Below are 23,051 nucleotides of genomic sequence, written 5' to 3' on the forward strand. Positions count from 1 at the left end.
TGAAGCACTGCATTTTGGGAGATCAAATGTTAATGACACGACCCTGAACAACATTGCTGTACAGAGGGATTTTGGGGTTCAAGTCCATAGCTCTCTGAAAGTGGCCACATGAGTAGAGAGAGTGATAAAGAAAGTGTATAGCATGTTTGTCTTTATTGGCCGGGAAATTGAGTACCAGAGTGAGGATGTCATGTTGCAGCTTTATAAAACTTTGGTTAAGCTTCACTTAGAGTATTGTGTTCAATTCTGGTTGCCCCATTGCAGGAAGCATGTGGAAATTTTGGAGAGGGTACAGAAGAGGTTTACCAGGATGCTGCCTGGATTAGAGGGTATGAGCTACAAGGAGAGGCGAGAAAAACTCAGGTTGTTTTCTCTGGAGAAGCAGAAGCTGCAGGGAGACTTGATTGAAGTCTATAAAATTATGAGATGCACAGGTAGGTTTGATGGTCAGAAACTTTCTCCCAGAGTTCAAATGTCAAATATAATGGGGCATTAATTTAAGGTGAGGGGTGAATGTCTAAAGGAGACATGAGGGGAAGTGTTTTACACAGAGAGTGGTAGAAGTCTGGAATGGTGGTGATCGAGGCAGATATAATAGGGGTGTTTAAGGGATTTTTAGATAAACACATGGCTATGCAAGGAATAGAGGGATATGGACTAATGGCAGGCAGAAGGGATTAGTTTAGTTTGGTGTCATGTTTACACAACATCATGGGCTGAAAGACCTGTTTCTGTGTTGGGGTGTGTGTTTGTGTGCACGTATGTGATACATGCACACACATGTGTGTGGGTGTTTGCATGCATGTGTACATGTGTGGGTGTGTACATGCATGTGGGTGTGTTTACATGTGTGTAGGTGCGTGCGTGCGCGTGTGTGTGAGTGCATGCTTGTGGGCATGTGTGTTGCTCAGTGGTTAGCACAGCTGCCTCACGGCACCAGAGACCCAGGTTCAATCCCAGCCTCAGGTGACTGTCTGTGTGGAGTTTGCACAATCTCCCAGTGTCTGTGTAGGTTTCCTCTTGGTGCTCTGGGTTCCTCCCACAGTCCAAGGTCTTGCTGGTTAGATGATGGGCCATAGTGTTCATGAATGTGCAGGCTTAGGTGGATTAGCCATGGGAAATGCTGGGTTACTGGGATAGGGTTAGTCATTGGAAATGCTGGGTTACAGGTATGACAGTGAGTCTGGGTGGGATGCTGTTTGCTGGAGTGATATGGACTTGATGGGTCAAATGGCCTACTTCCACATTGTTGGGATTCTATTCTATTCTAAGTAAAAGGATGTTCCGAACAGTTTAACCCTCTCTCTGCACATTTCCTTCCTGAAACAACAAAGGGAGAGACATACTTCAATAACACTGAAAGGGTGAAGGCTTAACCAGGGAATAAAAGGCTGAGGTTCAGTGTGTTCACAAGCTTGTGTCATCCTCAAAGGATCCAAAGGAATTGGATGGGAAATGAAGGAAAACATTCCCTCTATCTGGACTGGTGCTAGGATTGCACTTCACCAACAGTTTGGTTCCCTCCCTCCCTGTGATGTTTCTGTCTGTCTGTTTGTCTGTGTCTGCGAGTGCTTCTCAAAGGGGCAGAGTTTGATTATAGAAAGTTATAAATTAGCAATTTGTGTTTATTTTCTGTCATTGGTTAGAAACACTTCATTTGCAATAAGGTGCTGTCTTCTTCTGAAGTAGAGAAAGCTGGTCAATGTTTCCTTTTAGCCTGAATTTGCCAGTCAGGTAAATGGGGGGCTTTCGACAGAGTAACAAAACCCTTTCACCTTGGGGATAGCTTTGGGAATAGTGGGGTTTGATTTCCAGCTCCCCTCCCCACTCCCCCCAGTGGCAGTGTGAGTGCATGTGTTCTTTGCCGACCTGTATTGGAATGAATGGTGAAGGCATCTCTCTCATTGCCACTGAAGATACTGTAGAAGATTCCTCTGTGTGAACCATCAGGATGCTGCGCCTCAATCTTCACAACAGATGTACCTGCAGGAAGCAGTCACATGGTGTTAACATAATGATGACCCCAATCACAGATACAGATCGGAAACAAATGGAGTAACAGAGTCTCTTTTGTGTTTCATTCTCCACATAAGACAAGTCTAGAATCACATCTTCCCATCCTGCCCCTGAATCCCACTATTCCCACCTCGCCCTCTCTCCCAGGGATCCTGGAAACCCACTCTCTCTCCAGCCTCCCTTACCCTGACCTCCATAAAGTCACATCTTGAGCTTCTCAATCTTAAAGAAGTGAATCTACATCTGCCCAGCCTTTCCTTCTGTTTTATTTCAATCTCGTTCACATTTTCTGCAGAATTCCTGGTGCCTGAACAAACACTTGTCTGTCACGCTGACACATTTACAACATTTGCAGCTGCATCCCCACATTTCTGTACACAGCTTCATAAACCCATCCTGGGGTCAAGTTTATCTTCACTAGCTCAGCAGGGGGATGGGAACCTGAGGTGTAGTTCCAGTGCACAGGAGGATGAGAGTAGGGAGGGCATGGACAGGATTTCATGGTCACTGGAATGTGTTGGCAGACAGCATGCTGGTTTGAAGTGTGTCTACTTCAACACCAGGAATATCCAGAATAAGGTAGGTGAGCTTGCAGCATGATTAGGTACCTGGGCTTTGCTGTTGTAGCCATTTCGGAGACATGGATAGAGCAGGGACAGAAACGGATGTCGCAGGTTCCAGGGTTTAGATCTTTCATTACGAACAGGCAAGGTGGTAAAAGAGGGGGAGGTGTGGCCTTGTCAGTCAAGGAGAGTATAAAGGTGGCTGAGAGAACTTTTGACGAGGACTCGTCTGCTGAGGCAGTGTGGGCTGAGGTTAGAAACAGGAGGAGAGGTCACACTGCTTGGAGTTTTTATTTATATACACCTCCGCAGAGTTCCAGGGAGGTTTAGGAGAGGATTGGCAAAATGATTCTGTGTAGGAGTGAAAGGAACAGGGTGGTTATTATGGGGGACTTTAACTTCCCCAACATTGACTGGAAATGCTATAACTCTAGTACGTCGGATGGATCAGTTTTTGTCCAATGTTACAGGAGGGTTTCCTGACACAGTATGTTGAAGGGCCGACAAGAGAGGAGGCCACACTGGATTAGATTAGATTAGACTTTAGATTAGATTACTTACAGGGTGGAAACAGGCCCTTTGGCCCAACAAGTCCACACCGACCCGCCGAAGCACAACCCACCCATACCCCTACATTTACCCCTTACCTAACACTACGGGCAATTTAGCATGGCCAATTCACCTGACCTGCACATCTTTGGACTGTGGGAGGAAACCGGAGCACCCGGAGGAAACCCACGCAGACACAGGGAGAATGTGCAAACTCCACACAATCAATCGCCTGAGGCGGGAATTGAACCCGTGTCTCTAGCGCTGTGAGGCAGCAGTGCTAACTGCTGGTGCTTGGGAATGAACCAGGCCAGGTGTTCAATTTAGTTGTGGGTGAGCACTTTTGAGAGAGTGACCATAATTCAGTAATGTTTAATTTAGCGATGGAAAGGGATAGGTACATGCCACAGGGCAAGAGCAATTATAATGCAATTAGGCAAGTCTTAGGATGCATAGAATGGGGCAGCAAAATGCAGGGGATGGGGACAATCGAAATGTGGAGCTGGTTAAAGGAAGAGATATTGCGTGTCCTTGATAGGTATGTCCCTGTGAGGCAGGGAGGAAGTGATAAAGTAAGGGAACCGTGGTTTACTACAGGGATTGCATCTCTTGTTAAGCGGAAGATGGAGGCTTATGTGTTGATGAGGCAAGATGATACAGATGAGGCGATGGTGAGTTATAGATCAGCTAGGAAGGATTTAAAGAGAGAGTTAAGAAGAGCACAGAGAGGACATGAACAGTCTTTAGAAAATAGTAAAAAGGAGAACCCTAAAGCTTTCTATTGGTTTGTGAGGAATAAAGGATGACGAGGCTAGGAATAGGGCCAGTCAAAGACAGAAGTGGGAAGTTGTGTGTGGACCCTGTGAAGATCTTCTGTCAGTGTAGTGAATGTCTGGAATTCTCTAGAGTTGAGGTGGCCAAATCACTGAGAGAAGACCATGGGGTTAGCACTGCTGCCTCACAGCACCAGGGACCCAGGTTCAATTCCCGCATTGGGTGACTGTCACCTCTTTGAAAAATACAATCAAGCTGATCAGACATGATCATGTTCAGACATGATCTCCCCTGAACAAAACCATACTGGCTGTCTTTGATTAATCCCTGCCTCTCCAAATGCAGATTAATTCTGTCCCTCTGAATTGCTTCAAACAGTTTCCCACCACTGTGTTAGATTGACCAGCCTGTACTTTACTGCTTTATCACTTGTACCTTCCTTGAATAACAGTCCCACATTGGCTGTCCTCCAGTTTTCCAGCACCTCTCCTGTGAGTAATAGGAAGCAGAGGGTGATGAGTTCAGTTGCGTGGGGAGTCATGGATGAAAGGGCTCAGCAGAGGTTATTAAAGTTTCCAGATCAAGGTGTGGAGGTGCTGGTATAGGACTGGGTGGCTGAAGTCAGAGGTCACATTGTGTACAGCTCTGGTCACCGCATTATAGGAAGGATGTGGAAGCTTTGGTAAGGGTTCAGAGGAGATTTACTAGAATGTTGCCTGGTATGGAGGGAAGGTCTTACAAGGAAAGGCTGAGGGACTTGAGGCTGTTTTCGTTGGAGGGAAGAAGGTTGAGAGGTGACTTAATAGAGACATATAAGATAATCAGAGGGTTAGATAGGGTGGACAGGGAGGCAGCTCATTCCATACACGTACCAGCCTCTGTGTGAAAACGTTGCCCCTTAGGTCTCTTTTATATCTTTCCGCTCTCACCCTAAACCTATGCCCTGTAGTTCTGGACTGCCCCACCCCAGGGAAAAGACTTTATCTATTTATCCTATTCATGCCCCTCATGATTTTATAAACGTCTATAAGGTCACCCCTCAGTCTCTGACGCCCCAGGGAAAACAGCCCCAGCCTATTTAGCTCAAATTCTCCAACCCTGGCAACATCCTTGTAAAACTTTTCTGAACCCTTTCAAGTTTCACAACATCTTTCCAATAGGGAAGAGACCAGAATTGCACGCAATATTCCAACAGTGGCCAAACCAATGTCCTGTACGCCGCAAGATGACCTCCCAACTCCTGTACTCAATACTCTGACCAATAACCACCAGGTTTATTTGGAAGCATTAGCTTTCAAAGTGCTGCTCCTTCATCAGGAGGATCATAAGACACAGAATTTATAGCAAAATATCACAGTGTCATGCAACTGGAATGATATATTGAACAAATCTAAATTGCTGTAAAGTCTTTAATCTTTTAGGATGGGTTGCAGGTTTAGGTGCATTAATATGTAAATCCCAGAAACACTTTTAAGTTACACACAGATTTTATAATAAAAAAAAGTGACATCTCAGCTCAGACAAGGTGTGAGGTTAGAGTCTGTCTGTATCCCAATCTTGGGTCAGACTGGTTCTATTTCTAAAGTAGGAATTTATAAAATGTCACATGGACTGTCTGCCTACAGATTGTATGCTTTTTGAGCAAAACAGAATGTGTCTGCAAATATAATTCTGCAAATGCAAATTCACTCCATAGACGTGTGTGTGAGAGAGAGAGAGAGTGTGTGTGTCTGTGAGTGTGTGTGCATGTGTGTCTGTAAGTGTGTGTGAGTGTTTGTGTGTGTCTGTGAGTATATGTGTGTGTGTGTCTTTGTGTGTGTGTGAGTCTGTGTGTGTGTCTGTGTGTGTGAGTGTGTGTTTGTGTGTGAGTGTGTGCGTTCGCATGTGAGTGTGAGCAGTTGCACACCCACCTGCTGCTGAGTTCTCTGCCAATGGGATGTTGCTGATGCTGCGACGGAACCGTAAGCCGGGATTGTGTTCCTCCCTCAGGTGGATCATGACCACTCCAGTGGAGGAGAGAGCTGGGGAGCCCTGGTCTGTCGCAACCACAAACAGTGTCCGCTCGCTCTGACTCATCGAAGACAGTGGGGAGAGCAGGCGAATTTCCCCAGTGAAAGAATTGATAGTGAACCCAGAAACTGCCCTCAGGAAGCGATAGAATATGGAGGCGTTGGCACCAAAGTCTTTGTCATCTGCCTTCATGGTAGCCACGAGATGATTGACTGATGTGTGTTTGGAGATGTTTACAATGAGTGGATCGATAACGAAATGTGGAGAGTGGTCATTAACATCCTTCACATTAACTTCAACCCGTGCTGTGCAGCTCCTGGGGTCTGAGGGAGCTGAGTCAACACCTCGAACCAGGAAGGTGTAGCTGGGCTGTTTCTCCCGGTCCAGAGACATGACAGTGCTGATCCTGCCCTCCTGGTCAATGTGAAACATACCCTGGGACTCACTGCTCAGATAATACAAGACATCACCATTAGATCCTTCGTCACCGTCGGTCGCAGAAACTTTCAGAAGCACTGTGCCCACTGCACTATCCTCTCCAATCTCGATGGTGTAGGAAGATTCTGGAAAAGCGGGGGTGTTGTCATTGATATCCAGCACAGTAACATGGACAGATACTGTGCTACTTGCCTGTGGGGTCCCACCGTCCTCAGCCAGAATAGTTAAAGTATAAAATGGAACTGATTCTCTGTCGAGGCCACTGTTTGTGGACAGAACCCCAGTATTCCTGTCAATCTGAAAATGACCACTCGCATCTCCCTCTGGAACCAGAAACAAAACAGAACAAAATACATGAGCTCAAGGTTTCTTTTTCCAGTTAAAGGTCCTGAAGTAGTGGAAGGCAAAACAGCATCATTTGAATCAACATTTCTCTGCACCATACTCCACCACTCAGCTAACCCATCAGGTTCAGGGATGGTCCATCACACTGCCCTTCAGACTGATTCCCCCTCTCTCTCTCCAACACAGGGATCACTGGACAGTGATCAGGAACAGGAACCCTGGCTGATTTAACCCTCCCTCTCTATCTCTCTCTCTTTTTCTTTCCCAGGGATCACTGGGCAGTGATCAGGAGCAGGAACCCTGGCTGATTTCTCCCCCCTCTCTCTCTCCTTCTCTCTCCCTCTAACCCAGGGATAACTGGACAGTGATCAGGAACAGGAACCCTGGCTGGTTCCCCCCTCCTCTCTCTCTCTCTCTCTCCAACCCAGGGATCACTGGACAATGATCGGGAACAGGAACCCTGGCTGATTTCCCCTCTCTCTCTCTCTCTCTCTCTCTTACACACTCACTCACTATCCCAGGATGCTGTTCTGATGTCCCCGGGGAAGCTCTGACAGGGCCAATGTGCTGGATTTTCTGAGGAGAGTTTGTGTTACCCTGAGATCTCTGCTTCCCATTGGATGCAATAACCGAGGCCAACATTTCTGAAGAGAAATTCCGATGCGGGTTCCTTCAGAAGGGCTAAGCTGTCAGTCCACATTGACAGGTCTCTGATACAGGCCCATTGTGACCCCCACTCTCAGAAAGAGCTGCCTGAGTCAATGTGTTACTTCTCCCCAACCTGAGACTGCGTTCTGAAAACAGCTGGTGAACAGAAGGTATCTCAAGCAAAGCTGAGGGGTGGGGAGGGGAAGGTGGACGGTATGGGATGGAGGAGAGAGAATGGTAGGGAGGGGGAGGGGGCTCATTGCGTGGAGTTTTTACAGTATCACATGAGAGTGGGACTGGGTGAGGTGGGGGGTAATAGGTCAAGAGTACGTTTGGGCTCTGGTTGCAGTTGGGGAGTGTGTGAGATAAATATGGCGTCTCTATCTATTTATCCAACACTTTTCTGTGTAAATGTGTCCTTCATTTCCTCAGAACCCTCTCTGGTTTTCTCTGGTTGAAATTGAGATATTTGGGGCAAGGTAGGTTTCAGGTGGAGGGAAACTGCCCACTGGGATTTCAATTTCCCAGTAATTCCCTCAGAATCACATCCCATCTCCACTTCCGAAATCAGCCAGGGTGCCTGCTCTATGGAAAGGGAGCCCTGGTGCCTGGCAGTTTGAGCCTGTGGAAGTTTCTCTGAACCTAAGAATGATTCTGTGTGTGTGGTTATCAGATACAGGCCCAGACGCTGTTCTGGCATTAGTCTTTTAAATTTATTCTCAGGACGAGGACATCACTGGCTGAGCCAACACTCATAGTAACCTAGAAACATGGAAAATAGGAGCAGGAGGAGGCCATTCAGCCCTTCAAGTCTGCTCCACCATTCAATACAACCATGGCTGATCATGCAATCTCAGTGTCCCATTCCCGCCCTCTCCCCATACCCTTTAGCCACAAGAACCACGTCCAGCTCCTTCATGAATGTATCCAATGAACTGGCTCCAAAGGCTTCACTCTCTGAGTGAAGAATTTAGAGTCATAGAGATGTACAGCATGGAAACAGACCCTTCAGTCCAACCTGTCCATGCTGACCAGATATCCCAACCCAATCTAGTCCCACCTGCCAGCACCCGGCCCATATCCCTCCAAACCCTTCCTATTCATATACCCATCCAGATGCCTTTTAAATGTTGCAATTGTACCAGCTTCTACCACATCCTCTAGCAGCTCATTCCATACATGTACCACCCTCTGTGTGAAAAAGTTGTCCCTTAGGTCTCTTTTATAACTTTCTCCTCTCACACTAAATCTATGCTCTCGAGTTCTGAACTCCCCAACCCTGGGGAAAAGACTTTGCCTATTTACCCTATACATGCCCCTCATGATTTTATAAACCTTTATAAGGTCACCCCTTGGCATCCGACGCTCCAGGGAATACAGCCCCAGCCTGTTCAGCCTCTCCCTATAGCTCAAATCCTCCAACCCTGGCAACATCCTTGTAAATCTTTTCTGAACCCTTTCAAGTTTCACAACAATTTTCCGATAGGAAGGAGACCAGAATTGCATGCAATATTCCAATAGTGGCCTAACCAATGTCCTGTACAACCGCAACATGACCTCCCAACTCCTGTACTCAATACTCTGACCAATAAAGGAAAGCATAAGGCGAAAGTGAGGACTGCAGATACTGGAGATCAGAGTCAAGATTAGAGTGGTGCTGGAAAAGCACAGCAGGTCAGGCAGCATCTGAGGAGCATGAAAATCAACGTTTCGGGCAAGAGCCCTTCATCAGGAATGAGCATCAGGAATTAAGTGTATAAGTCCTGCTCAGATTTGCTTTCTCAAAATGCAGTACCTCGCATTTATCTAAATTAAACTTCATCTGCCACTCCTCAGCCCATTGGCCCATCTGGTCAAGATCCCATTGTAATCTGAGGTAACCTTCTTCACTGTCAACTACACCTCCAATGTTCATATCATCTGCAAACTTACTAAGTATACCTGTTATGCTCACATCCAAATCATTTATGTAAATGACAAAAAGCAGTGGACCCAGCACCGATCCTTGTGTCACTCCACTGGTCACAGGCCTCCAGTCTGAAAAAACAACCCACCACCACCATCCTCTATCTTCTATCTTTGAGCCAGTTCTGTATCCAAAAGGCTAGTTCTCCCTTTATTCCATGAGATCTAACCTTGCAAACCAGTCTCCCATGGGGAACCTTGTCAAATGCCTTACTGAAGTCCATATAGATCACATCTACTGCTCTGCCCTCATCAATCCTCTTTGTTACTTCTTCAAAAAACTCAATCGAGTTTGTGAGACATGATTCCCCATGCACAAAGCAATGTTGACTATCCCTAATCAGTCCTTGCCTTTCCAAATACTTGTACATCCTGTCCCTCAGGATTCCCTCAGCAAGACATCCTTACTCTGATACTCCAACTCTCTCACTATAAAGGCCAGTATGTCATTAGCTTTCCTCAGTTGTACAGATCAGCAAAGTATTTATGAATAAAGTATATTTTTGAAATATAAAAAAAGGTTCTGTGAAGAGGGTGACTAACAAGGTCAAGGTGTATGAGGAAGCAGCTGTTAAGGGAGTGGGCCAGTGGAAGGGTTGAGGTGTTTGCTTGGTAGGTTTTGGTTTGAGGAGGTTCAGTGGTGGTACAGGTAAGGATTCTGATCTTTCTGTCTTGGCTTAGGGCAGTGGCGTGCTCCTCTTGCAGGATGTGGCAGACTTCTCGTGTTCCTGGTGGCTACCCCAGTGAGGAGTGCACCCATCTGCAGCTCCTGACAGACTGCATTAAGGAACTGGGGCTGCATGCCCTCAGGACCATCCACGCTGCAGACAACATCGTTGATAACTGCTAAAGTGAAGTTGGAAAAGCACAGCGGGTCAAGCAGCATCCGAGGTGCAGGAAAATTGATGTTTCGGGATGAAAGGCTTTTGCCTGAAACGTCGATTCTCCTGCTCCTCGGATGCTGCCTGACCTGCTGTGCTTTTCCAGCACCACACTGATCTAAACTCTGATCTCCAGCATCTGCAGTCCTCACTTTCGCTTTGCTAGAGTGAAGTGTTCACTCCGAAGGTGCAGGGGCTGCAGGTAGCTGTGTGACCACCAGAAGAGGTAAGGGTGGAAGGCAGATAGTGCAGGGTTTCCCTTTGGCCAGTCCCCTCAATAACAGGTATATTGCTTTGGATACTGTTCGGGGTGGATGACTTTTCAGGGGCGAGCAGCAGTGGTCAGGTCAGTGGCATTGTGATCAGCTCTGAGGTCCAGAGGGAAAGGGTGCAGTCAGACAGAGTGATACTGATAGGACATTCAGTCATGAGGGGGACAGACAGGAGATTCTGTGACCACAGAAGAGACCCCAGGATGGTATGCTGCCTCCCAGGTGCCAGGGTCAAGGATGTCTCTGAGTGCTTACAGACATTCTGAACGGGGAGGGTGAACAGCAAGAAGTCATTGTGTACATTGCTACACATGATATAGGTAGGCAAAGGGATGGCATCCTGTGAAATGAGTATAAGGAATTCGGTAAGAAGTTAAAAAGCAGGACATCAAAGGTAGTGATCTCCAGATTACTCCCAGTGCCATATGCCAGTGAGAATAGACATAGAAAGATAGGCCAGACGGATGTGTGGCTGAGAAGCTGATGGAGGGAGTAAGGTTTTCAGTTTAGATTAGATTAGATTACTTACAGTGTGGAAACAGGCCCTTCAGCGCAACAAGTCCACACCGACCCTCCGAAGAGCAACCCACCCAGACCCATTCCCCTACATTCACCCCTTCACCTAACACTACAGGCAATTTAGCTTTACCAATTTTCCTAACCTGCAAGATTTTCGAGTGTGGGAACACCCGGAGGAAACCCACGCAGACACCGGGAGAATGTGGATTCTTGGATCATTGGGATCTCTTTTGGGGTAGAGGTGACCTGTCCAAAGGGGACGGGGTTGGACTTGAAGCAGAGGGGCACCAGTATCCCTGCCGGGAGATTTGCTTGTCTTACCCCGGAGGGTTTAAACTAGTTTGGCAGGGGGTTGGGACTCTGAATAAGCGAGGCCTGTCTGGTAAGGCAGATGAGCTCAGAGCATGGATTGGCTCTGGGGACTGGGATATTATAGCCATAACTGAAACATGGCTGAGAGAAGGGCAGGACTGGCAGCTCAGTGTTCCAGGACACAGAAGCTACAGGCGTGACAGAGGAACAGGTAAGTGAGGAGGGGGATTTGTCCTTTTGATAAGCGAGGACATAACGACAGTGTTCAGAGAGGATACTCCGAAGGGGTCATCAAATGAAGCCATATGGTCAGAACTTATCACAAGAAAGGGGTTGTGACTGTATTATAGACTGCCAAATAACCAGCAGGTACCAGAGAAGAAGATGTGTGGAGAGATTGCAGATAGCTATAGGAATAATAGAGGAGTACTGGTTAGAGATTTTAATTTCCCCTGTGTTGACTGGGCCACCCAGAGTGTAAACGACCCAGATTTGTCAAATGTGTCCAAGAAAGTTTCTGAAATCAGTATGGAGAGGGCCCAACTCGGGAGAGGGCCCAACTCGGGAGAGGGCCCAACTCGGGAGAGGGCCCAACTCGGGAGAAGGCCCAATTCGGGAGAGGGCCCAACTCGGGAGAGGGCCCAACTCGGGAGAGGGCCCAACTCGGTCGGGTGCAACATTGGAGCTCCTCTTCAGAAACAAGGTCAGGCAAATGACTGAAGTGTCAGTCGGAGAGCACTTTGGGTCCAGTGACCATAACTCTCTTAGTTTTAACACAGTTATGAATAAAGATAGGACAGGTTAAGGTGCTAAACTGGAGCAGGGTCAATTTTGGGGCAATGAAGCGGCACAGTAGCACAGTGGTTAGCACTACTGCCTCACAGCGCCAGAGACATGGGTTCAATTCCTGCCTCAGGCGACTGACTGTGTGGAGTTTGCACATTTTTCCCGTGTCTGCGTGGGTTTCCTCCGGGTGCTCCGGTTTCCTCCTACAGTCCAAAAACAAGCAGGTTAGGTGACTTGGTAAAGCTAAATCACCCGTAGTGTTAGGGGCAGGGGTAAATGTAGGGGAATGGGTCTGGGTGGGTTGCGCTTCGGCGGGTCGGTGTGGACTTGTTGGGCTGAAGGGCCTGTTTTCACACTGTCAGTAATCTAATCTAATCTAATCTAAACTAGTTGAGGTCGACTGGGTGAGTCTGTTTGAAGGAAAAGGAATGACTGGCAAATGGGAGGCTTTTAAAAGTCTGATATGAAAAATCCAGGGCCAGTATGTCCCTGTTAGGGTAAAGGGAAAAGCTGGCAGGTTTAGGGATACCTGGCTGACGAGGGATATTGAGGATCAAAAAATGTGCTGCTGGAAAATCACAGCCGGTCAAGCAGCATCTGAGGAGCAGGGGAGTCTCCTGCTGTGCTTTTCCAGCATTACACATTTTGACTCTGATCGCGAGAAATGGCAGTCCTCACTTTCTCCGAGGGACATTGAGGCTCTGCTCAGGAGAACAAAGAAGGCATACATTGGGTATAAGATATCGGACTCAAATGAATCCCTAGATGACTATAAAAAGTGTAGGAGCACACTTAAGAGCAAAAAGAGGAAATGAGATGGATCTTGCAGATAAGATTAAAGATAATCCCAAGAGATTCTATAGCTATACTAAAAATAAAAGGGTAGCTCGGGAGAAAATAGGTCCCTTAAAGATCAGCATGGCCATCTGTGTGTGCAGTCAGAGAAGGTGGCAGTGATTTTTAATGAAATGTATCTCCTCAGTGTTTACTGAGGAGAGAATCATGGATGCTAAGGAATAAGGGAAACAAGTCGGGATGTTTTGGACTGCATACACATTACCAGAGAGGAGGCTTTTGCAACCTTAAAGTGCATTAAGGTGGACAAAGCCCCTGGGCTTCATCAAGTCCATCCTCAGTCACTGTGGGAGGCTAGGGAGAAATTGCAGAGGCTCTTGCAGAGAGTTTTGCTTCATCTTTAGCCACTGGTGAAGTCTCGGAAGACTGGAGGGTGGCTAATGTTGTTCCATTGTTTAAGAAAGGTAGCAAGGACAAGCCAGGGAACTCCAGGCCAGTGAGCCTGACCTCAATGGTAGGCAATTGTTGGAAAGGATACTGAGGGACAGGATTAAACAACATTTGGATAGACAAGGTCTGATTAGGGATAGTCAGTGTGGATTTGTGTGTAGGAAGTCATGTCTGACAAATCTTTTAGAATGTTTTGTAGAGGTAACCATGAGGGTAAGGCAGTGGATGTTATATGTATGGACTTCAGTAAGGCCTTTGACAAGGTCCCACACAACAGGCTAGTCATGAAGGTTAGGTCGCATGGGATCTAGGGAGGACTAGATAATTGGATTCAAAATTAGTTCGATGGTAGGAAGCAGAGGGTGACGGTTGAAGGTTGTTTCTTGGACTGGATGCCTGTGACTAGTGGTGTGCCACAGGAGCCGGTGCTAGGTTCTTTATGATTTGTTATTTGTATAAATGATTTGGATGTGAATGTACAAGGCATGATTAGTAAGTTTGTGGATGATACAAAATTAGGGGGTATCATTTATAGCGAAGAAGGTTATCTAAAATTACAGAGGGATCTTGATCAGATTGGGAAGTGGGCTGAGGATTGGCAAATGCAGTTCAATACAGATAAATGTGAGGTATTGCACCTTAAAAAGTCAAACCAAGGTAGGACTTTTACAGTTGAAACTTTATTGCTGGAACAGCACAGCAGGTCAGGCAGCATCCAGGGAACAGGAGATTCGACGTTTCGGGCACAGGCCCTTCTTCAGGAATATCAGGAGATTCGAAGTTTCGGCCGCAGGCCCGTCTTCAGGATGAAGGGCCTGTGCCCGCAACGTCGAATCTCCTGTTCCCTGGGTGCTGCCTGGCCTGCTGTGCTGTTCCAGCAATAAAGTTTCAACTTTGATCTCCAGCATCTGCAGACCTCACTTTCTCCTTTTACAGTAAATGGTAAGGTCCTGAGGAGTGTTGTGGAACAGAGGGACCGAGGATTACAAGGTCTTAATAATTTGAAAGCAGCATCACAGGTAGACAGGATGGTAGAGAAGGCATTTAGCACACTGGCCTTCATCTATCGAGGAATTCAGCATAAGAGTTGGGATGTTATGTTACTGCTTTATAAGTCATTGCTGAGGCCGCACTCTTGGAGGATTGTGTAAAGTTTTGATCTCCCTGTTAAGGAAATGGTGCAAAGAAGATTTACGAGGATATTGCCAGATTTAGTAGGCCTGAGGTATGGAATCATGGAATCCCGGCAGTGTGGAAATAGGCCCTTTGGCCCAACAAGTCACACTGTCGCTCTGAAGAGTAACCCACCCAGACTCATTCCCCTACCCTATAATCCTATATTTACCCCTGACTATTGCACCTAACCTACGCTGCTCTGAACACAACGGGCAATTTAACATGGCCAATTCACCTAACCTGCACATTTTGGGACTGTGGGAGGAAACTGGAGCACCCAGAGGAAACCCTGCAGACATGGGGAGAACGTGCAAACTTGGCCAAGACAGCACTTTATTCCTTGGAATGTAGGAAAATGGGGGGTGACCTTATTGAGGTGCATAAAATCATGAGGGGCATAGAGAGGATGAATGCATATAGTCTTTTTCCGAGGGATGGGGAATTGAAAACTAGAGGGCATAGGGTTAAGGTGACAGTGGAAAGATTTAAGAAGGACTTGAGAGTCAACGTCTTCACACAGAGAGTGGTGCGTATATGGAATGAGCTGCTAAAGTAAGTGACTTAGGCAGGTACAATAGCAACATTTAAAAAAATATTTGGATAGGTACATGGATGGGAAGGGTTTAGAGGGATCTGGATCAAATGCAGCAATTGGAACCAGCTGAGTAGGCACTATAGTCAGCATGGACCGAAGGGCCTGTTTCCACGTTGTATTACACTGTCACTCTAATTCAAAATTCACAATCTGTCACAGCGGAATTTGAACCTGGGCTCCCAGATCATTATTGGGGAATCACTAGATTAATACTCTAGTAATAATACCACTAGGCCATTGTGACACACTCTCATGGTCACACTCACATCTGCAACATTACTCCAAATATCTCAAAGCATGCTAAAGAGGACATGGTCTCTACCTTAATGGTAGGAGTAAGACAGATGAGTTCAGGGCATGTATTGACAGGTAGAATTAAGGTGTTATTGCTATCACAGAGAAATGGCAGAGAGATGGCCAGGAATGACAATTCAACATTCCATTGCATAGGATCTTCAGGCAGGACAGGAGAGGATGTAAAAGAGGAGGTGATGTCGTATTATTCATTAAAGAGGGATGATATCTTGGACGGGTCTTCAAATGAGGCTTTGTAAGTAGAGTTTAGGAATTAAAAAGGGCAGTAGAACATAGAACATAGAAGAATACAGCGCAGTACAGGCCCTTTGGCCCTCGATGTTGCGCCGATCCAAGCCCACCTAACCTATACTAACCCACTATCCTCCATATACCTATCCAATGCCCGCTTAAATGCCCATAAAGAGGGAGAGTACACCACTGCTACTGGCAGGGCATTCCATGAACTTACGACACGCTGAGTGAAGAACCTACCCCTAACATCAGTCCTATATCTACCCCCCCTTAATTTAAAGTGCCTCCACATCCTTCCTATTGTATGGCGACCAAAACTGCACACAATATTCCAGATGCGGCCGCACCAGGGTCTTATACAACTGCATCATGACCTCAGGACTCCGGAACTCAATTCCTCTACCAATAAAAGCCAGTACGCCATATGCCTTCCTCACCGCACTATTTACCTGGGTGACTCCCAGTAGTCACACTGCTGGGAGTTGAGACTGTGGTGCTGGAAAAGCACAGCCGGTCAGGCACTGTCTGAGGAGCAGGAAAATCGATGTTTCGAGCATAAGCCCTTAATCAGGAATGAGGCTGTGCTTTTCCATCACTACACTCTCGACTCTGATCTCCAGCATCTGCAGTCCTCACTTTCTCCCATACCACTGGGAGTGTATTATAAGCCCCCAAACAATCAGCAGTCAACTGTAGATATGTTCTATGTTTAGAAGTGGCAGATTTTTTGAAATGTATTCAGGAAAGTTTTTTATACCAACATATAGATGGTCCACCAAAGAACAGTGTAACGCTGGACCAAATTCTGGGAATGAATCCAGGCAGTGAGAGAGCATTTCAATGATAGCAGCAACAACACTGTTATGGAAAAGTAACAAGATGGTATGGAAAAGGGGGTTTTGAATGGGGGAAGGCAGATTTTATTAAAATAAAAAAGGATCTGGCCAAAGTGAATAGCCCCTTGAATGTAAATCTACAGCTGAACAGTGGGAAGTTTTTGAAAAGGTACTGGACAGAGATCAGGCCCAATATGTTCCCTTCAAGGTGAAATGTAGGAGCAACAAGTCCAGAGAATCTTGGGTGTCTCAGAATGTTAGGACTGGATAAAAAGTAAGAGAGCGGCTTTTGACAGATGCAAAGGGAGGCTATAGTGACCTATTGAAAGTGCAAGAGGAAGCTTAAGAAAGCAATTAGGAGTGCAAGGAGGACGCATGATAAGACTTTAGTGGGTAAGATTAGGGAGAGTCCCAAAATAACCTACAAGTACACCATGGGCAAGAGAATAACAAGCAAAAAAAAGGGTCTATTAGGGACCAAGGGGGGAATCTGTGAGTGGAGCTGGAGAACATTGGGAGAGAACTAATCCAGCACTTCACATCTGCCTTCACGTGAGCAGATTGACATCAGAAATGAGGAGTCAGTGAAGGTTTGGATTAGGCTTAAAGTGGACAAATCCCCAGGACTGGATGAGTTGTATCTCAGAATGCTGTGGGAGATGAGGGAGGAAATTACAGAGGCTCTGACTCAAGTTTTTAATTCCTCCCTGGCCACAGGGGACTGGAGAATAGCTAATGTGGTTCCACTTCACAAGAAGGGCGGTAAGGATAAACCAGAGAATTACAGACTGGTGAGTCTCACATCAGTAATAGGGAAACTATTGGAGAAAATTCTGAAGAAGAATTAATCTCCAATTAGAGAACCGAGGCTTGATTGGGGTAGCAAGCATGGCTTTGTCAGAGGGAGGTCATGTCTCACAAATTTGGTGGAATTTTTTGAGGAGGGCACCATTTATATTGGAGGGTGGAGGTAGAAGGCTGTGTGTGTGACTGGAGCCCGGTGTGCAGTGGGATCAGCGCTGGGTCCCTTTTTGTGATATTCATAAATAATGGAGATGAGAATGTGGGGTGGTGGTGGTGATGGGGGTGGGGGGTTGATAAGTCAGTTTGAGGATGACATGAAGGTCTTAAGTTACAGGTGGATATCAACGGATTGGTCAGGTGGGCATTTAATTGACAGATGGAATTTTATCAGTCATGGCACAGTCAGGCACAGTCAGGCACAGTCGTGGCACAGTCATGGCACAGTCGTGGCACAGTCGTGGCACAGTCAGGCACAGTCGTGGCACAGTCAGGCACAGTCTGGCACAGTCGTGGCACAGTCATGGCACAGTCGTGGCACAGTCCTGGCACAGTCGTGGCACAGTCGTGGCACAGTCAGGCACAGTCGTGGCACAGTCGTGGCACAGTCAGGCACAGTCAGGCACAGTCGTGGCACAGTCGTGGCACAGTCAGGCACAGTCATGGCACAGATTATATGAGCAGGGATATTATGTTGGAGTTGTACAGAACTTTGGGGAGGACCCAGCTGGAGGACTGTGTGTAGTTCTGGTGTCCACTCTATAGGAAGGATGTGCTTTCAATGAATGGGAGTATAGAGGAGATTCACCAGGATGTTGCCTGGAAATGGAGCAGGTTAGCGATGAAGTGAGGCTGGATAAACTCTGGTTATTAACCTTGGAGCAGAGAAGGCCAAGGGGGACCTGATAGAGGTGTATAAGATCATGAGGGGCATGGACATGATGGGTAGAAAGCAGCTGTTCTCCTTAGTTGAAGAATAGAACAATGGCATACACTTTGTAGATGAAAGGCAGGAGGTGATTTGAAGAAAAGCTTTTTACCCAGAGGGTGGTCGGTTTCTGGAATGCACTGGCTGGGAGGTGGCTAGTTGAGGTGGGAACCTCACAATCTTTAAGAAGTACTTGGACGGGCAACTGACATGTCATAACATTCAGGGCTGTGGAGAAGTGTAGAAAAGTGGGACTAGTGTAGAATTAGAGCAGTTTTGCTCACTTCAGATATGATGGGTTGAAAGGCCTCTTTTGTATTGTATGATTCTATGGGGGCAGGTCCTGATGGGAATACAGACACAGGAGGAGCCACTTTTATAAATTCATTCATGAGATGTGGATCACACTGGTTGGGCAAACACTTACTGGCCTTTCCTAGTTGTTCATGACGAACTCTCGTATTGGACCACTGTGGGCCACAAGCTGTAGTTTGACCTACAACGTCATTTGGGTAGGAATTCTAGGAATTATGTTTCTGGTCTGGTTCAGTTTCTGTAATAAGATCAGGAGCTGATGGCCCTGGGGGAACTCAAACTGTTTGTCACTGAGCAGGTTATTGCTGAGCAGGTGCAGCTTGATAGCTCTGTTGATGGAACCTTCCATCACTTTACTGATGATCGAGAGTAGACTGATGGGGCAGTAATTGACCGGGTTGAATTTGTCCTGCTTTTTTATGTACAGGATATACCTGGGCAATTTTCTACATTGTCAGGTAAATGCCAGTGTTGTAACTGTACTGGAAGAGCTTGGCCAGGTGAGCAGCAACTTTTGGAGTACAAGGTCTTCAGTGCTATTGCGGAATGTTATCAGGGCCCATAGCCTTGTCAGTATTCAAAGCCTCCAACTGTTTCTTAATATCACGTGGAGTGAATCAAATTGGCTGAAGACTGGTATCTCTGATGCTGGGGACCACTGGAGGAGGCTGAGATGGATCATCCACTCGCCACTTCTGGCTGAAGATTGCTGCGAAAGCTTCAGCCTTATCTTTTGCACTAATGTGCTGGGCTCTTCCATCATTGAGGGTGGGGTATTGGTGGAGCCTCTTCCTCCAGTGAGTTGTTTAATTGTCCACCAACATTCACGACTGGAATTGTTGAGACTGCAGAGCTTAGATCTGATCCGTCGGTTGTAGGATTCCTTAGCTCCATCTATCACTTGCTGTTTACACAAGTAGTCCTGTTTGGTGGCTTCACCAGGTTGACACCTCATCTTTAGGTTTGCCTGGTGTTGGTCCTGGCATGCCCTCCTGTACTCACCATCGATGCCCTGGATTGATGGTAATGGTCGTGTGGGACAGATGCCGGGCCATGAGGATGCAGATTGTGCTGGAGTACAATTCTGCTGCTGTTAATGGCCCTCAGCATCTCATGGATGCCCAGTCTTGAATTGCTAGATTGGTTTGAAGTCTATCCCATTTAGCATGGTGATAGTGACGTACAACACAATGGAGGTTATTCTCAATGTGAAGACGGGACTGTGTGTTGGTCACTCTTACTGACACTGGCATGGACAGATGCATCTGCAGTAGTTCCCTCCATATAGGAGTCATCCTTCAGGATTAGATGATTGCACATCACTCCGCTTTATAAGAGGGAAAAAGACGAAAATCAGGGAATTGCAGACCAGTTAGCCTACATTTATGGCGGGGAACGTGTTGGAGTTTATAATCAAAGATGGCATAACTGAACAACTTGAAAATTTTTAATTAATCAGGAACAGTTGTCATGGAATCATGACAAGTAGGTCATGCTAACAAACCTCATTAAAGTTTTTGAAGAGGTGACTAAGGTAGTGGACCTGGGCATGTCAATGGATGTTGTTATATGGACTTTCAAGAGGCGTTTAATAAGTTCTCATAAAGTCCCACATAAGAGACTGTTAATTAAGGTTGGTGTTCATGGAACTGAGGACACGGTTGAGAAATTGGATAAGTGGCAGGCAACAGAAAGTAAGGATAATGGGTAGGTGCTCAAACTGCCAGAATGTGACCATTGGTGTCCCACAGGATCTATGTTAGGGTTTGAATTGTTGACATTATTTATTAACAATTTGGATAATGGCATAGAAAGTCATGTATCCAAATTTGCTGAGGACAAAATGTTAGTCAGTATTTTAGACAGTGAAGATGATAGCATAAAATTACAAAGGGCTGTTGATAGACTGAGTAAATCGGTAAAACTGTGGCAGATGGAGTTCAATGTAAGCAAATGTGAGGTTTTTAATTTTGACTGAGAAAAGGGTAGATTAGGGCACTTTCTCGACAGTATTGAGTTAAATACAGTGGATGTCCAGAGAAACTTGACAGTTCAGGTGCATGGATATTTAAAATGCCACAAACAGGTGTAGAAAGTAATCAAGAAAATGAATGGAAAACCGCCTTTTATATCGAGAGGATATATCGAGAGTGCAAGAATGCACTCATTATGCTGCAGCTATACAAAACTCTGGTGAGACCCCTCTTGGAGAACTCTGAGCAGATCTGAGCTCCACACTTCAGGAAGGATATACTGATCTTGGAAGGAGTACAACATAGGTTTACAAGAATGGTACCTAGACTTCAGGGGTTAAGTTATGAGGTGAGATTATACGAATTAGGCCTGCTTTCTCTAGAATTTCAAAGGATAAGGACTGATCTCATTGAAGTCCTCAAGATATTAACAGGAAAAGACAGGGTCAATAGAGGTAATCTATTTCCGCTGCTTGGGGATCTTGGAACAAAGGAGCATAGTTTGAGAATTAGGGTCAGAGCATTGAAGAGAGATGTTAGGAAGGATTTCCACAAACAAAGAGTGGGTGAGATTTGTAAATGACAGTGGATGCAAGATCAATTGTTAATTTTAAATCTGAGATAGATATATTTTTATTAAGCAATGATATTAAGGGACAAAAACAAAGATTGCTGGAAAAACTCAGCATGACTGCAGCATCTGTGGAGAGAAATTGGAGTTAACATTTCAGGTCCAGTGACCCTTCCTCAGAACTAGGGGGGATATGGGCCAAAGGCAGTAAAATGGAGTTAAACCACAGATTAGCCATGATCTCATTAAATGGCAGAACATGCTTGAGAGGCTGATTGGTCTATTCCTGTTCCTATGCTCCGACATTCCTACATTAATGAGGATGAGGTGAAATATGTTCTTCCTTCTTGTTGGCTCCCTCACCACCTGCTGCAGACAGTAAAGAAAAAAAATTGAATGTGGCAACAACTAGTGGTAAGTCAGAGGGTTGGAAAATTTTAAAAACCAACAAAAGATGACTAAAAAATAATAAAGAAGGAGAAAATAAACTTTGAGGCTAAATTTGTAAGTAATATCAAGCCAGACAGCAAGAGCTTCTTTAAATATATCAAAAGGTAAAGAGAGAGATCAAAGTGAATGTAGGGCGCTGAGACAATGAGGTTGGAGAAATAATAATGGGCAATAAACATTTCACATCAATCTTCACAGTGGATGACACAAATTTACTAAATAATCCAGGGGTAAAAGGAAGAGAAGAAACAACTATAATAACGATCACTGGAGAAAAAGGGCTCAGGAAACTATAGGGCAAAAGATCAATTAGTTGCCTGACCTGATAGAATGCATCTTCAGATTTTAAAGGCAGTAGCTATAGAGATAGTGTGTGCACTGGAGTAATCTTCCAGGGATCTTCAGATTCTGGATAAGGACAAGAGGATTGGAAAACTGCCAATGTTACACCTTTCTTTAAAAAGGGAAATGGGCATAAACAGGTAATTATTGGCAGGTTAGCTTAACATCTGTAATTAAGAAAATGTTAGATCTGTTTTAAACTCTGCAATAGCAGAGCCTTTTAGAATGCATCATATGATGAAGCAGAGTCATGTCTTCATGAAGGGAAAAATCATAACTGACAAATCTATTAGAACTCTTTCAGGAGGTAACAAGCAGGGTAGATAAAGGGGAAGCAGTGGGTGTCATGTATTTGGATTTTCAGGTGTTTGATAAGGTACCATACATTAAGTTACATAATAAGATAAGAGTTCATAGTGTTGGAAGTGATATTTTAATATGGATAGGGGACTGGCTGACTAACAGAAGGCAGAGAATTAGAATAAGGAGGTTGTTTTCATTATGGAGTGCCACAGGGCTCAGTGCTAGGGCCACAATTATTTACAATAAATATTAAAGACATGGATGAGGAAAGCGACGGCACCATAGCCAAGTTTGCACATGACACAAAAATGGCTGGGCAAGCAAGTGGTGAGAATGACTCAGAATATACAGAGGGATGGAGAGATGTTAGGTAAGTGTTCAAAAACATGCCAAATGCAATATAACATGGGGAAATGTAATGTTCTGCATTTTGGCAGGAACAATAGAGGAGATGAATATTATTTTAATTATGAAAGATTTCAGAAAGCTACAGAACAGAGGGATTCGAAGTCCTTGTCTATGAATCACTGAAGCACCCACCTTCAGTGAGTTATCGGGAAGGCAAATGGAATGTTGGCCTTTATTTCAAGGGAATGGAGTATAAAAGTAGGGAGGTTTTGCTAAAACTATACAAGGCACTAGTCAGCCCACAGCCGGAATACTGTGAACAGCTTTGGGCCCCGTGTCTAAGGAAAAATAAACTGGCTTATTGATTGAATCTGTGGATTCACCATACATCAAGAGCATTTCTGAACTGACAGCCAGACTATTGCGACCACTAGGACTCATAACAGCACACAAACCAACAGCCACTCTCAGACAACAACTCACCAGGACGAAGGATCCGATACCCAGCATGAGCAAAACCAATGTAGTGTACAAAATCCCA

General features: G+C 45.6%; 1 protein-coding gene across 1 annotated transcript in view; it reads right to left on the minus strand.

The window, feature by feature from the left end:
• The window catches only part of LOC122551097 (protocadherin-16-like), a 152,359-nt gene that overhangs the window by 24,618 nt on the left and 104,690 nt on the right, over window positions 1-23,051 (minus strand). Inside the window, exons 14-15 of the mRNA XM_043692741.1 lie at window positions 5,813-6,673; window positions 1,829-1,983 (exon numbers count right to left, since the gene is read on the minus strand). Coding sequence (XP_043548676.1) covers window positions 1,829-1,983; window positions 5,813-6,673 — 1,016 coding nt within the window. The remainder of the gene's footprint in view (window positions 1-1,828; window positions 1,984-5,812; window positions 6,674-23,051) is intronic.

The sequence above is a fragment of the Chiloscyllium plagiosum genome, chromosome 6 (genome assembly GCF_004010195.1).
Source record: "Chiloscyllium plagiosum isolate BGI_BamShark_2017 chromosome 6, ASM401019v2, whole genome shotgun sequence".
NCBI classification, from domain to species: domain Eukaryota; kingdom Metazoa; phylum Chordata; class Chondrichthyes; order Orectolobiformes; family Hemiscylliidae; genus Chiloscyllium; species Chiloscyllium plagiosum.